The sequence below is a fragment of the Brienomyrus brachyistius genome, chromosome 5, assembly GCF_023856365.1.
Source record: "Brienomyrus brachyistius isolate T26 chromosome 5, BBRACH_0.4, whole genome shotgun sequence".
In the NCBI taxonomy this organism is placed as follows: domain Eukaryota; kingdom Metazoa; phylum Chordata; class Actinopteri; order Osteoglossiformes; family Mormyridae; genus Brienomyrus; species Brienomyrus brachyistius.
The window spans coordinates 6,054,114-6,071,529 of record NC_064537.1 but is presented as its reverse complement, the minus strand read 5'-3'; the positions used below and the strand labels follow the sequence as shown (position 1 = coordinate 6,071,529).

At 43.4% G+C, this 17,416-nt stretch overlaps 1 gene segment (V, D, J or C); it reads right to left on the bottom strand.

The window, feature by feature from the left end:
• The window catches only part of LOC125741972 (immunoglobulin heavy variable 3-30-like), a 40,417-nt gene that overhangs the window by 13,183 nt on the left and 9,818 nt on the right, over positions 1 to 17,416 (bottom strand). Inside the window, 1 exon segment of the V gene segment in view lies at positions 11,438 to 11,682. Coding sequence covers positions 11,438 to 11,682 — 245 coding nt within the window.

Sequence of the window (17,416 nt, the reverse complement as noted above, 5' to 3'; positions counted from 1 at the left end):
GTTGGGGCGCCCAGGGATCTGGGGCTTAAGGGCCTTGGTCAAGGACCCGCCGACGTGCTGAGGCTGGGTTTGAACTCATTACCTGCTGCTTAGCCCACTGCGCCACACGCTGCCCCTTGAGCTGTAACTCTGACTGTTCCAGGGATGCTGGCTGACTCTGGCCTGTGACCACAAGTTTTCTTCACTCATATGCTGCAATGGAAAAACATGTTTGCTAGATAAGTTAAACTTCTGAATCTAAGGGCCAGAATTAGATTGGATTCCCTAATGATACCTGTGTGATAAAGGTCACAGACAGAGGATTATAGTCAGACGTCTCTCACTGAATCCTGAGTAGAGTAACACACTGCAGAGCCATAAGCTTTACAGCCTGCTGTTCTGAGTCACCCTGAACACAGAAGTCTGTATGACCCTCCGTAAGGAGCTCTGGCGCCCCCTTATGGAGAAGAACTTAAACAGCAGCAAACAGCTCCCTGTAAGATCCTTCATCACTTCATTACAGTCAATATTTTTTCAACTTATTACAGATGAAAGTGTTTTTATAAAAAATATAAAAAATGAGTTTTTTTGCTTTATTTGCTTAATTGTGAATGAATATATATATATAAATATATATACACACAGATGAAAGTGTTTTATTTATACAGTATATATATATATATACATATATATATATATATATATATATATATATATATATATATATATATGCAAACTGCCGCCTGGTTCTTCTTTCTCATTCATGAAGGGCTTCTTCCTGGCTTCATGGGACTTCAGTCCTGCTTCTAGGAGCCTGATAAGAACTGTCCTAGCACTGCACTTCTCACCTGCACTTAATGCTTCCCTTTTGAAGGTCACCTGATATCATCCTATTATTCATGAGAAACTGTCAAATAAGTTAACAGTCATCTCTGCCATTAGAAAGTCACTTCTGCCCTCTTTGTGGCTGGTTTCTGCTCGTTCCCAGAGTCTCCTGCTTCACCGTATCCTTCTGTGCTGCTGTCTTAGAAACGTTGAAGATGGAAGCAGAACCACAGTTAGACCCGGATTTGAAATTTCAGATTCGTTTAAAAATATAAAGTTGTCTCTTATTTTTTCCATGTCTGTATATAAGTCCTGACCAGCAGCCATTGATGCAGCTATAAATTTGCATAGACGTTCCTCAGTGTTACCTGCTTTCTCTCATATCTTGCATCTCCTTCCTCAGAGCAGTGAAGGAGATATTTTTGGTTCATTAAATAAAATATTCCTGATAAATCCTCCTAAATGTGCACAAATTATTATTTTATGAAAAATGTCACATTTTCCTGCTCATAGTATCTGCTGCTGTATCTTTCTCTGCATATAATTATAGACTGAATTCCCTAGTGGCACTTGTGGTATTAACTTGTAGTATAAACACACAAGGAGTGTTATTGTCAGAGATCCTCTGATGGGTGTGGGGCGGGTCGTGGGGGGGACAATGGTTACATGATGAAGAGATTTATTAGCTATGCAAAGACTTGTTATATAAACATTATCTCTGTGCTGGGGCAGCATGTTGGCACAGTGGTTGGTGCTGCTGCCTCACAGCAGGAAGGTCCTGGGTTCTTTGCTCAGGTTGGGCGTCCTGTGGACCTTCCTGTGTGGAGTCTGCATGCTCTCCCTGCGTCATGTGCGTTTCCACAAGGGCCTCTGGTTTCCGTCCACAGTCCAAAAATGTCCTCAGTAGGTTGATTCGCGACTCTGAGTTGGCCCTGTAATTGGTTCTCTGTGTGTGTCCTGAGGTGTGTTGGTTCACACCTGCACCCCTTGTTCCCGGGATGGGTTCGGGTCCCCCCATGACCCCAGTTCGGATTAAGTGGCTACACTGAGGGATGGATATTTCTGTGCAATTCAGTCCTCAAACTATTTACATTAATGCGTTCATGTTATCATGTTTTACTGCTGGATTTCAGAGTCAATGATTCAACATTGTGAACATCGTGTACATGCTGTTAGAATAAGAACCATATTACAGAATTTTGGCATGATTCACAACAGCAGTTTATAAAGCAATACAGCTGCTCTTCTATCTAAAATGGGTCTCAGTCTGATATTTGTGTCCCTCTGCTGCCTGCATTTACTGTCACACTGAGGACATCTTGTGCTTCCTGCTGGAACTGCAGTGATTGTAGTTTGATAATCCTTCTGTTTCTACAGACCACAGGCGATTTTACACCCTTCAGACTATTTTCACATTTCATATGAATTGGAACCCATATTTCTTTAGACTGAAATTCGCAGCTCTGATCCATCTAATCACCCCTGCTACAGAACACTGAGAACACAGAAATTATATTAACCATCTTTAAAATTCATTTTTAAAGCTTTTTATCCTAGCAGTCTGTTGTGTTCATGTACGAAATGAGTGAAATGATTCATACTTTGGGACATTTCTCTGCATATTTATCTTGTTCCCTAAGACATTCTTAATTGACATATTTCAATGTATTGCTAATTAATTAATGTTTATAGATTAATAGTTATTATATTTACATTTTTATGTTAAAATGACCATACATTAATAAGGACATACTGTATACTTCTATTTTATCTATATTTATTATTCCTTAGTGAGGCCCTGTAATAAGTGTCCCCATCACCACAGACCCCAGCAAACCACCCCAGTGCTTTTCCTGTCGGCTGTCGAATGAAGCTGCTACAGTAGCTGCTGTCAGTGAGTGAATAAGCAGAGACTTTACAGGAGATGGTCAGAGACTCTCCTGGTTTAACAATCATAGCAGCTGGATAATGAGCTCAGTATGACACTGGGCACCTGTAGGAAAAGAAACTGCTTCTGTTGAGGGAAACTGCATTTAAATATAGTACTATAATGCAAAATATAGGTAGTCAGTAGAACAAAAAGCAATTAAAAAATAATCACGTGTGTCATTTGTGACAAGGGAGGTCCGCCGTGGGATTCACCCCAATCCTCCCAAAGGATGACTCAGTATTATATACAGAGGCTGGGGACAGCAGCCCCCCCCCATGGAACAGTGATGGACAGGAGAGTGGTACACAGACTAATGTCAGGCATGTGTTTCTGTTTTATAAAGTATAAGAAACGAAGTTTAAGACATATTTGTTCGATATAAATCTGAATGAAAGCCCCACAACACAAACAACTTAGAAATAAGATTCAACTTATTTCTAGATTCAAATACTATATTAAATTATTAAAATACCTAAATAAATCAATATTGGGTCTTCCTCATGGTTTTTGAGGAAGTATTATTTGTACGGCTTCCCCACAGCCCCCATCACTGTGAGTATCTGGCACAGTAGTACACAGCCGTGTCTTCAGCTTTCAGGCTGTTCATCTGTAAATACAGCTGGTTCCTGCTGTCGTCTCTGGAGATGGTGAATCTGCCCTGAAAAATCTGGGAGTAGTAAGTGCTACTGCCATGTGCATAAGCGATCCACTCCAGTCCCTTCCCAGGAGCCTGTCTGATCCAGCTCATCCAGTAGCTACTGAATGTGAACCCAGAGGCTGTACATGTCAGTCTGTGTGATTCTCCTGGTCTCTTCACCACTGGTTCAGACTCAGTCAGTACAATCTCAGCCTTCACACCTGTAAATAAAGAGGTAGAGCAGACTTTTAGATGAGCACAAAGAAAGATGCAGAGAGAAAGAGAGACAGAGAGGAGAGAGACAGGGACCTGAGAGAGCCAGTGCTGTGAGGGTGAGCAGGGCTGGTAGGAGCTTCATGGCTGCAGGACAGAGGGAGGAGCACTGAGGTAAAGTACACACTGAGTCCCAGTGACTGCTGCTCTCTGTCACACACTGACACTGGCTCCTTTAAAAGCTGTGGCCGGTTTGTACAGGATCCTCCTCTGATGGGCGTGGGGGGAAAATGGTCACATGATGAAGAGATTCATTTACGATGTCAAGACTTATTATACAAACATTATATTTGGGCAATTCGGTCTACAAGCGATAATCATACACTTTCAGTAGAATCCAAAATCCAGTTTCACTACAATCTCATTGTAAGTTTTTTGAATTGCATTAATGGTTAACAGTATATTTTGAATTACTTTGTGTTATTGTGTTTTACAAGGTTAAAATGTTATTTTCTTAAAATTTTGCAAATTCAATTATTCTGTTTTTAATAGAATTTAATATACTGTAATTGTTAAACTATTTATATTCATATGTTCATGTTAACATGTTGTACTGCTGAATGTCAGAATCAATGATTCAACAAATTTGTTTTGATTGAAGGTTTGATGTTTGAAGGGGTTTTGTAGGGAATTCATGATAACTATAAGAACCATATTCTCCTTTGGCTCTCAGTGGAGGCGGACGCACTTCTCTCCCTCTCCCTCCCCTTATCTTCCCTGCTTTTCTCCTCTCGTCTCGTCTAGTCTACTGTCTTATACTTGAGAGACTCTCTCAACCCTGCTCTCCAAACTAAGTAAAATGATGGATTTGATCAGCTGGTCTCTCAACGCAATTGACACCATCTTCTCGACGAGAAGCCTAGGTTCGGGGGAACCTAACTGTCCAGCAGGAACGGATGCAGCTGGCTACACGATGGACAGATGGGGGAAGTGGAGGGTCGTGTGCCTGGCAGCTCTTTCCGTGGAGGACATTGAAGACATCTACCTATTCGGAACCATGATTACAGGTATTATGCTGATTGGATTAGGCATTGCCCTGGTTTATCAAAGATTGAAGAAGACAGTGACAGCCGCTCAAAGCCCCACTAGGCTGGCCGGAATGATTGATGGAGTGGGCAGAGCTGTCAGCACTCAGACTGTGACAATTGATCGCAAACTGGATAACATCACTGTGACCATGGATCGCAAATTGGATAACATCACGGAGAAGCTCACGGCTTTGCAAAAATTATTGGATGGCGGAGACCAGCGTGGACATTAAGGGAGCTGGAAATTACAGCTTCTCGCCCGGAAACCCAAACAACCCTATCCTATCAGGTTTTGGCTCCCCCCAGTCAGCATTGGCCTCGGCCAAGGCCGCTGCTGAACTAACAACTCCCCCAGAATAAGAAGGCAGCGAGACTCTCTTGCATTCCTCTCCCCCAATCCCAAAGACTACCGCACCCTCCCCCCATCCCACGCCTTCGCCGCTTCATTCCCCCAGCGTGGACAGGCTGATCTGTTGACCAGCGCCCCCACATGGCTGCAGGACCGGATGGCTGTCTGTCTATGCTGGACTACCTCCACCTCCCCAACTCCCTCACCTGTTGCAAGTTGTGTCATTTTATGTTGTAAGGTGTAGTGACCATGTGCTTATGTTGCTGAGGTGTTTTTTTCGGTTCCTACAATGTCCTTCCCACTGGAGTACAGTCTGGGGGCTGTTTTTTTATTCTCCTCCTCTCTCCTCATGTTATTCTCTTTCTTATCTTCTTTCTGTTTGCCCCTGTCTTCCGACCTGTCTCCCCCTACTGTGATGTCTGTGTATATGTATGGTCGGGTTGATGGCCAGTTTTTTCGCTGGTACTTGTGACTAGTGACATGGTGTATTGCAACAGCAATAAATGTTTCTCATATCATATATCATATTACAACATTTTGGCATGATTCACAACAGCAGTTTATAAAGTAGTGCAGCTGCTACAGTCTATCTAAAATGGGTCTCAGTCTGATATTTGTGTCCCTCTGCTGCCTGCATTTACTGTCACACTGAGGACATCTTGTGCTTCCTGCTGGAACTGCAGTGATTGTTTGTAGTTTGATAATCGTTCTGTTTCTACAGACCACAGGCGATTCTACACCCTTCAGCTTATTTTTTTCTCAGCCAATCTGAATTTTTTCCCCCTGATTTGTATAAATTGGCATCCCATATTTCATTAGATGAAAGTATCAACCCAAATCCTAGAATCACCCCTGCTACAGACCACAGAAATGTGTTTCTTTTCCCTATCATGTTAAAGCTTTTTTTGTCAGGATTGCGGGTGCGCGATGGGCAGGCTGGCAGGAAGGATCAGGCAGGCAGGCGAAAGTCGGGGAAACTGGGGATTTATTATGGGATGGGATGGGATGGGATGGGATGGGATGGGATCGGACAGAACAGAGTGCTGCCATCGACTAACATCAATGACGGACAAAAACTAGGGCAAGACGTGAACTCAAATAGACAAGACCTGGCGAAAATAATAGGACACAGCTGGGTAAGATCAGGGAAGGACACGTGGATAAATCAGGGGGTGTGTGGCACACACGAGCAGTGGACGAGCCGGGCATGACAGAACCCCCCCCCCCCCCCCCCCCCCCCCCCCAAAGGGGAGGCAACGGACGAGACGAGGAATACGGGACCTGGAAAACAAGAACAGAACCATTAACGAGAAACAGGGAACAGAACGGACAGACAAAACTGGCATAGGGGCAAAAGCCACAACAGGACCTGACACAGGATGGGGAACGCGGACAGACAGATCAGGAAAGGAAACACTGAGGGAACAGGTGGGATGAAAGGGCCATGAGTGAACGGAGGGAACACGGAGGATGAGGAGCAGAGACAGGAAGAACAAAGGGACGAGGAACAAACAGAGGAGGGAACACAGGGGGACGAGGAGCAGAGACAGGAGGCCAGACGGGAAAAGTCGGTGGACAGAGGGGAGCCCGAGGGAGCCACGGCGGGCGACGGGCAGAAGCCAGAGTGGCCACAGGCGGCCGGGAGGCTGGAGCAGGAGGGGACCTCGAAGGGGCTGAGGAGGCAGGGCGAGAGACAGGCAAAGGAGGAGCTGCCTGCACAGTGGCGGTGGTGACGTCAGGCTCGACCGGGGAGTCCTCCCGCTCACCAGCTGGGAGGGAAGCGGGGACGAGCGCGCACGCCTCCAGGACGATCGTCGGGGCAATCGCCGGCTTTCTCCTCCTCTTCCACCTACGGGTCACGATCGGGGAGGGAGGCTGCGCACTGTTTGACATGGCGGATGGCGGGAGGACAGTCCCCGCGACGCGCGGTGCGACCCACCGCTCCGTCCTGCGCTGGGCCAGCTGCCGGAGGTTTTCGTGCACCTCCTCCGTGAGGTGTGTGTCCTCCTCGAGGGACAGCCCCTCTTGGATGTCCCGGTTCTGGCTCAGCAGATCTCACGCCCTGGGATCTTCCCGGATGCCGGGCTGGGTGATCCAGAATAGCATCTGGTCGACAATACCAAGGTACTCCTCCTCGATCACGGAAGATGCTCTCTTCGGTAGGTCCGTCATTCTGTCAGGATCGCGGTTGCGGTTGGCAGGCGGGCAGGAAGGAGGCATGGAAGGATCAGGCAGGCAGGCGAAAGTTGGGGGAAAAAGGAAATTTATTGCGGGGCAGGACAGAACAGAGCAAAACAATAGCACTGACATCGACTAACATCAATAACGGACAAAATCCAGGGCAAGACATGGACTCAAATAGATAAGACTGGGCAAAAATAACAGGACACAGCTGGGCAAGATCGGGGAAGCACACGTGGATAATCAGGGGGTGTTTCACACACGAGGATCAGAGGAGCCGGGCATGACATTTTTATCCTGGCATTCCAATTAAAATGAGCAGCTCCATATACATTACATCTGGATTAAATACATCATGATTTTATCAAAGATTTTGTAAAAGTATAAAGATAGTTATTAAGTTGCCGCTTGGGTGTAGCTTCATCAGAAATGTTCAGACTCACACACCCTGTAAACTCATTACTTTAAAAAGAATTTAATAAATAAATGTCAGGGAGCCTCAAAACTTTTCAATCCTCAGTCATCAAAATCATTGTTAAATGTAAGTCTTTTTATAGATAAATCATATTATACATCAACATCCATCCATCCATACACTTCCTGTAGCCTCTTGTCCAACTCAGGGTAGCGGGGGATCCAGAGCCTTACATCAGCATCATTTTCATTATTATCAACCAAATTACTGATCAATAGTATCTGCCGCTATGGAGGATTTGACACACACTATATGGACGTATTGAGTCAGACGTCTTAATCACTGAATTCAGGTCTTTTCTTCAGGCTCATTGCCACAGCTGTTTAACATCAAGCACCTAGTCATACAGTCAGGTTTACAAACTTCTGGGAAGGAATGGGATGTTCTGAAGAGCTCAGTGAATTCAAGTGTGATACTGTCACAAGATGCCACCTTTGTAATGAGTCAGGCTGTGAATTTCTTCCCTGCTAGATATTCCACAGTCAGCTGTATGTGGTATTATTGCAAAGTGGAAGTGTTTAGGAAGAAGAGAAATTCAGCCACAAAGTGGCAGATGACATAAAGTAATACAGTATAAACATGTAAAACAATTAAATTTGAGACTAAAATGGCATAATTTTAGTTAAGCTTTTTCACTATTATTGTGTCTCATCTCACATACATCAGTTTTTGTATCACTCTCCCATTACATTCTCTCACTGTGAGTCTCGTACACAGTAGTACACAGCTGTGTCTTCAGTCTGCAGGCTCCTCCCCTGTAAGGACACTGTGCTGCTGGAGGTGTCTCTGGAGATGGTGAATTTATTCTTAAGAGACTCTTTGTAAGCAGTGCTCCCATCATACCATATACCACCAACCCATTCCAGTTCTTTCCCCGCAGGTTGTCTGATCCAGTGTGTAGCATAGCTGCTGTCAGTCAGTGAATAACCAGAGACGTTACAGGAGATGGTCAGAGACTCTCCTGGTCTCACTGTCATAGATCCTGGCTGTGTGAGTTGAACATTACAGTGAACACCTGTAATCAAGAAGAAAGCAAAGTACATATGAGTGTGAAACAGACAATATCATCATCACACATCACTGCTGGTTCTTTATTCACTCTTCTGTTGTTCTGTTGATCTTTGTTCTTTTTGAAGAAACACAGAGACTCACAGGATGCAGCTGCCAGCAGCAGCAGAGACACAGAGATCATGGTCGGTGCTGAAGATGATCTGCTGTGAGCTGCTCTTCACCGTGTTCCTTAGGAACTACTGAGGGTTTAAAGAGAGTCAACAATGTGCTGTTTAAATGAGGAGGGAGGAAGGAAACAGGGACTCATTTGCACAGGGGTGGAGTATGAAATGCCCTTTGTAGTATTAAAGGACAGGAGGAGTGATACTACAGTGCAGGTGTTGATGTTCCGGAAGATTTACACACTAAACCTGCCACATAGAGTAAAAGGAAGTTTTACCATAAGGACACTTCAGTATTTTACCCAGTAAAAGAGAAAGAGAAAACACTATATAAAACCATAAGTCTTTGACACATTTAAAACGTTCATGTCAATATGATAAAGCCCACGGAGATGAGATGGAAAAGCAGATAGAGAAAGTTTATTTACTTATGAACAAACAATTGTGAATATTAAGGATTAAGCTGAACAGAGGGTGGGATCTCATCATTACCACTGCAGCTGTGTTACTGTAAGCATTCTGACAGAAGAGAGCCCTCAGTTACTCTGTAGCTGATGACATCACAGTTGCTTTCATACATCCTACTGAAATATTGAATCTCTGGGGAATTTGGTTGTGAGCAAGAAAAGCACAAACACAGCTGGTCAAAGTCAGTGTGGGGCCTCAGATGGAGATCATATGGAGACACGTTCTGATGGACTTCATGACTGTACAGCTGCTCATATCCACCTACATTAATTGTACTTTTAGCATTTATTTATGTTTATTTATTTTGATCGACTGGCATCCTGTCCATGGTGCCCCCAGCCTTGTACCCTGAGTGACCTAAGAGTTTATCGACAAGGTGCACAGACAGAGGCAGAAGGTCACAGCCAACCTGCACACACCCACATGGCAGGTCTTCTGCCTGCCAGCCCTTTGCTCATCAGCAGGGGAGCCTCTGAGTGCTCAGTGCTGAGAGGCCTGGAGCCGCCGACTGTGAGGCACCAAGCTGAGGCGGCTAAACGGGACACAGGAGTAGAGCTGCTGTGGGCATCACTAGGGATGTCAGACTGGAAATATTAATACACTTGTGCTTTGATTCATAAGAAACACTGTTTAAACACAAACACACCCAGACTTTCCACCTGCACAGACAGCATTGGGGGAGGTGTGTGAATCAGCGGTTTGGGATCGGAAGGCTGATAATCCCCAGGTCAATAGAGTGATTTCACCATTCAGCCCCTGCACAATGTGCCGACAGCTCAAGGGGCTCTCTGATCCTGCCTTCTCAAAGAAAAAGAAATTATAGTACGTTGGATAATACATGAAATGTTAATAACTAAAATTCCATTATAAAGCTTCCTATGTATTCAAAACACTATATAAAATATGCATTACATGTTTTTACTTTTTAATAAAATAGTTCTGTTACCCAGCAGAGCAATCTGATGTTTTTTTTTTTTTTGCATATACATTTAAGCAAAGTTTTCATGGATTCCTCCCTTTGGTCAATACAGTTACGTAATTTAACCAGTAAACCAGTTGGTTTATTTCTTATGATTTCTTACGATTTACTTGTCATGATGTTATTTCATTATTTGGTTCCAATAAAAAAACCAAAAGAGACTGGCCTCTTACAACGGGTGTGAAAACTTAATCTCTCTCATTTTTCACCATCATGTGTCGGGGTCGGTCTCTGCCTTGATCTGTTCTGCCTGTTTTCCTGTTTGGCCGACAGCTGTCACTGGTCATCCTGTTCTTTCCTCAGTGTTGTGGCCTCTTCTGTGGTTCCCAGTGTGTTCTTCTGTGCCCCAGGATGCCGTGTGGCTGGATGGACTAAGTGAGCAGGTAGGAAGCAATTATTTCCCCCATTATGGGTTGAGCTAGAGACCCACTACAACCATTTTGGATTTTTTGTCTTATGCATCTTGTTAAGTTTTGTATGAATCTTTGTTCTTTTTTCTTTGTTACAGTCATGCCCGGCTCGTCCGCTCCTCCTGTGTGCCACGCCCCCGGATTACCCACGTGTTCTTTCCCGATTGTACCCAGCTGTGTCTGCTTCTTTTCAATCAGTCCAGTGTATTTCAGTCCGTGTCTTACCTTAGTCCTTCGTCCGTCATTGATGTTTGTGAGAGTCAATGCCTGTTTCCCGTCCTGCTCCAAATAAACCCCCGTTTTCCCCGTATCCCGCTTGCCTGTCTGCTCCTTACCCGCACGATCGCCGCTCTGCCCACTATCGCCGAACGCTTCCCGTGACAGTTACTCTATCCACTTTGCATCTAGTCTGTAATTCTCTCACCTTTGTTCCCCATGTTTCCGGTGTAGCCCTAGTGTTTGACTAATTGTAATTATCCACTTCTTTCTCATTACTCATAGTTCCTGGTGTTTGATTAATTATATTATTAGGTACCCTCACCTTCCAGTGATGAAAAAAAATGTTCTATATTTTGGAGCTAAAGTGTGTCAAACGATCTGCAATATTTGAAATGCATGTTTGAGGAAGTAGTATTTGTACGGCTTCCCCACAGCCCCCATCACTGTGAGTATCTGGCACAGTAGTGCACAGCCGTGTCTTCAGTTTTCAGGCTGTTTATCTGTAAATACACCTTGTTCTTGCTGTTGTCTCTGGAGATGGTGAATCTGCCCTGAACGGACTGGGAGTACCAGGTGCTGCTACCGTCATTGATAATAGTAGCGATCCACTCCAGTCCCTTTCCAGTAGCCTGTCTGACCCAGTGCATGCCATAGCTACTGAATGTGAAGCCAGATGCTGTACATGTCAGTCTGTGTGATTCTCCTGGTCTCTTCACCGCTGGTTCAGACTCAGTCAGTACAATCTCAGCCTTCACACCTGTAAATAAAGAGGTAGAGCTGACTTTTAGATGAGCACAAAGAAAGATGCAGAGAGAAAGAGAGACAGAGAGGAGAGAGACAGGGACCTGAGAGAGCCAGTGCTGTGAGGGTGAGCAGGGCTGGTAGGAGCTTCATGGCTGCAGGACAGAGGGAGGAGCACTGAGGTAAAGTACACACTGAGTCCCAGTGACTGCTGCTCTCTGTCACACACTGACACTGGCTCCTTTAAAAGCTGTGGCAGGTTTGTACAGGATCCTCCTCTGATGGGCGTGGGGGGGGGGGGGGGTTGTGGGGGGAAAATGGTCACATGATAAAGTGATATATTTGCTATGCAAAGGCTTATTATACAAACATTATCTATGTGCAGTTCAGTCCACAAGCGATAATCACACACTTTCAGTAGAATCCAAAATCCAATTTCAATATGATCTCATTGTAAATGTTTTAAATGTACAGTCTAACAGACACAAAATATTGCACGTTATATAGGCAGTTGTTGCATACGAATATTGTACGTTATATTTTACAAAAATATTGCAGTGCATTTGTTTATTTGCTTATTTGTTTTACTACTGCTTCTCTAAAAGTTGTAATGTACATGTAAAGACAGACATACCTTACAGTGGAGGTGCAATATTGCACAGAGTAACCAGAGAAACGGGCCGGTGTGTGTGCGGGTTTTTGGGGTAACCTTTGGGTCAGCTGTTCAAACCCAGGTGTGAGGACTCTTCAGCCAATCAGTCCTCTAATTAGTCATTTAATTAGGGAGTTGCAGCGAAAACCTGCACACACAGCGGCCCTTTCTGGCTAAGACTGGCCGCCCCTGACCTAGAGTATGCTGCTTCCCTGTACCTGGTTAGGTTTGCCCTCTGGAAAGCCCTACAACTGCGATATATTTAAGGAAGAGCATATTTCTGATACCCTTTGCGTGTTTTTTGCTTGGATCTTCCAAGAGAATGAAAAGGTGGGTTCAGCACCTTAACTCATGCTAATAAGTGAGCTAAAACCAAAGATAAATGTATCCTATTAGAAAAAGGGATTCTGTTGTTACAATATCAAAATTGAATAACAAGTTATAATACATAATTACACTGTGCACCTTCATTATACAAAATTTAAATACATCACTATACTCTGACAGATGCAGTATTTAAAAGTATTTAGTAAAATTCAGAAAACAGAAGTATTCAGGTACAATGCAAACCAAATGTAAGCAATCAATTACCAGGAAGCAAGATCTTGCATGAAAAAAGCCTTTAAAAGTATGAGGCCTCCTATTGTCATTCAGCTGTGGATAAAGCCTGCATGTTTAGGGGAAACTAATTTATATGAAGCTCAGATGGATGCACTTGTTTATCTCTCTGGGGGAGTGTGGAAGTGTCTTCATAATCACTGATGGTCATACTGTACTGCCCTCTATAAGGGGCTCTGGCGCCCCCACATGGTGAAGGTCTGCAAAAATAAGGAATATTTTCTGGAAATAATGTTAATTTACTATAAATTACGTATAGAGAAATAATTAATTTCTTCTATATTGCACACAGTACTTGGCCCTGGGTGCCTGAATGTGCTGTGCAGATATTACAGTACCCTAGTACAAACTCTGACAAACAGCTGTATTCGGGTCTGGTGGGGAAAGGACAGGCCTGCTGGTTAGAGACTCCAGGGGAGCCATAAGACCTGCATCACATTAGGCCTCAGGGAGTTTTTGTATCACTCTCCCATTACATTCTCTCACTGTGAGTTTCGTGCACAGTAGTACACAGCTGTGTCTTCAGTCTGCAGGCTCCTCCCCTGTAAGGACACTGTGTTGCTGGAGGTGTCTCTGGAGATGGTGAATTTATTCTTAAGTGACTCTTTGTAAGCAGTGCTCCCACTAGCCCATATTACTCCAATCCACTCCAGTGCTTTCCCTTCAGGTTGTCGGATCCAGTGTGTGTCATAGCTAGTTACTGAGTAAGAGACTTTACATGAGATGCTTGGAGATCCTCCAGGTTTCACAGTGATGGACTCTGACTGGGTGAGTTCAACATTACAATAAACACCTGAAGGGAAAAAGAGTGTTTTTGTACGTCAAGAAATACAGAACAAATCATTACCAAGAACTGCACTTAAATTTCATGTTTAACTGACTACAGCAGATAGACTTTCATGTGAAAACACCCAGTAAAAAGAATAAAGTGGCTGTAGCAGCCATTGTGTTACAGAGGCGTCCTTGAATGTGACTGTTGTCTGTGTGTTTGAAGGTGTCACTCTGGCTTTTATACAAAGTCCAGCAGAAGCAAATGAATCTCTGGGGATTGTTGATTGAAATCAAGTGAAGCAGAAAGACAGATGGCTGTACTGCTGTATATGGATAACTGTGCTGTTTGAGATGGACACAAGCTGAAGAATGAGCATTAATGGCTTATAGATCTGCTGATGGTCTAATCGTGTCTGATTACCTTTGGTATTTGATAATGTATAAAATAGCTCTTTTTAACTTTGCAGAAGGTGTAGTAGGTACAGTATGTTTGACTTAGTTGCCTACTTATAAACCCCAGTTGCCATTATCTCAATGACCTTTCAGAACTGGCACTTCAATTCTGACTAATAGTTATTACTTGTAATAAGTTAATAGTAACATGGCAACTGCCTACAATTCCAATAAAAGAACCTGACAGTCAGGGATGGGACACACACTCATGAGGCTGGAGAATCAACATTGTAATGAGACTCCTGGTTGTTGTTTAACAATAATAATAAATTCTGTGCAAATAATTTGAGATAATATAGCTTTCACATGCAACATAAATATGCATGTAGCCATAATGACATTAACACAGAGTGTACAGCCCAGCAGGGTAGGGCTCTGCGCCCATGTCTGGAAGGTCATGGGTTCAGCTGCTCTGAGTATTTATATCACTGTTGGGCCCTTGAGCACGACCCTTAACTCTGACTGTTCCAGGGACGCTGGCTGACCTGCTCTCTGACCACAAGCTTTCTTCCCTCTTATGCCACTTTGGAATAAAGTGTTTGATAGATAAGTTAAACTTAAATAAACTTCTGAATCTAAGGGCCAGAATTAGATTGGATTCCCTAATGATTCCTGTGTGATGAAGGTCACAGACAGAGGATTATAGTCAGACGTCTCTCACTGAATCCTGAGTAGAGTAACACACTGCAGTGCCATAAGCTTTACAGCCTGCTGTTCTGAGTCACCCTGAACACAGAAGTCTGTATGACCCTCCATAAGTAGTTCTGGCGCCTCCTGCTGGAACTGCAGTGATTGTTTGTAGTTTGATAATCCTTCTGTTTCTACAGACCACAGGCAATTCTACACCCTTCAGACTTTTTTCACATTTCATACGAATTGGATCCCATATTTCCTTAGACTGAAAGCCGCAGCCCTGATCCATATAATCACGCCTGCTACAGATCACAGGAATTATATTAAACACTTTTTGAAATTTATCTCTTTGTCTTATCATCTTAATGCTTTTTATCCTGAAATTTAATTAAAATGAGCGGCTCTATACTCATTACATCTGGATTAAAAAAAGTCATTTCTTTTATCAAAGATTTTGCAAAACTTAGTTATTAACTAATAACTTAACTTATAACTTAATTATTAAGTTGTCCTGTCCAGGCTGCTTGGGTGTAGCTTCATCAGAAGAGTTCAGACTCACACACCCTGTAAACCCATTACTTTAAAAAAAAAATGAATAGTCAAATGTCAGGGAGCCTCAAAACGTTTGAATCATCAGTCATCAAAATCATTGTTAAATGTAAGTCTTTTTATAGATAAATTATATTATACATCGACATCCATCCCTCCCTCCACTGTCTGTAGCCTCTTGTCCAATTCAGGGTAGCGGGGGATCCAGAGCCTTACATCAGCATCATTTTTATTATTATAGGGCAGATTAGTGATTAATAGTATCTGCCGCTATGGAGGATTTGACATACACTCTATGGACGTATTGAGTCAGACGTCTTAATCACTGAATTCAGGTCTTTTCTTCAGGCTCATTGCCACAGCTGTATAACATCAAGCACCGAGTCATACAGTCAGGTTTACAAACTTCTGGGAAGGAATGGGATGTTCTGAAGAGCTCAGTGAATTCAGGCGTGATACTGTCACAGGATGGCACCTTTGTAATGAGTCAGGCTGTGAATTTCTTCCCTGCTAGATATTCCACAGTCAGCTGTATGTGGTATTATTGCAAAGTGGAAGTGTTTAGGAAGAAGAGAAATTCAACCACAAAGTGGCAGATGACATAAAGTAATACATTATAAACATGTAAAATAATTAAATTTGAGGGTAAAATGTCGAAATTTCAGCTAATCATTATCAGTATTATTGTGTCTCATCTCTTATGCCCCCAGTCACTGCAACACTGGCTGCAGGGCCTCCCAGTCCACTGCATTCCTGTGCCTCTTCACCCTCGCTATTATCCGACCCCCGTTCCCTGGCCTCCTGCCTCTCACCCTGACAGTGCATCCACATTGCTGTGCCATTCCCCAGCACGATGGGCTACTGTGAGAAGATAAGAATGAAGCTCTGCTATAGCCAGTGCACCACCTGTCCTTCTGGATCTTTAATCAGCAAGAGCCACTGCAGTGCGGCGAGATCAGTGCAAAGGGTGAAAGGCTGGTCACAGGAATCACAGCAGAAGGGGCGGATCATGGTCACCGCCGCCAACAGCTGTATTCGGGTCTGGTGGGGAAAGGACAGGCCTGCTGGTTAGAGACTCCAGGGGAGCCATAAGACCTGCATCACATTAGGCCTCAGTGAGTTTTTGTATCACTCTCCCATTACATTCTCTCACTGTGAGTATCTGGCACAGTAGTACACAGCTGTGTCTTCAGTCTGCAGGCTCCTCCCTTGTAAGGACACTGTGCTGCTGGAAGTGTCTCTGGTGATGGTGAATTTATTCTTAAGTGACTCTTTGTAATCTGTGTCTCCATCATACCATATTATACCAACCCACTCCAGCTCTTTCCCTGCAGGCTGTCGGATCCAGTTTGTAGCATAGCTGTCATCAGTCACTGAGTATCCAGAGACCTTACAGGAGATGGTCAGAGACTCTCCTGGTTTAACAGTCTTAGAAACTGGCTGAGAGAATTCAATATTACACTGTGCACCTGTAGAGAATTAACATGTTTAATTAAAAGTCATTTTAAATGCAGTAACATGCTGTGAATACAGTATATAATTGTATATAGGAACAAAGTAAGTACAAAAGTATGATAAAAACTATAAAAACCATCCAGAAGGTCGTTATCTTACATGGAAATAAAGGCATTAAAAGTATCAGGACTCTCAGAGCTTCCATTGTAACACAAAGTCTTTGGCTGATTTGATGGTGAAGTCTGTGTGTTTAGAGGAACCTCATTTATATGACGGGCAGGTGGGTGAATTTGTTTACCTCCCTGGGGGGTTGAAGGAGCCTCTTAGCTTATTAAAGACAGATGGTCATACTTCCCTTCATAAGCTGCTCTGATGATCATACACTGGGAGGAATTTATCAAGTAAAGGATAAATGTAAAAAATACTGCTTTTAAATTTGGAGAAGGGAAACAGAACTGCATGAGACCCTGACCAGCATAATCAGTAAGAAGATGGATGGATGAAGATTATCATCATTATTAAGAATGATAACCACTCTTAATTTTGAACTTTATTATAAATTAATGTATGACTTTTCTATATTAAAAAAAGTATTTAAAAAATGTCACTGTTTATAATG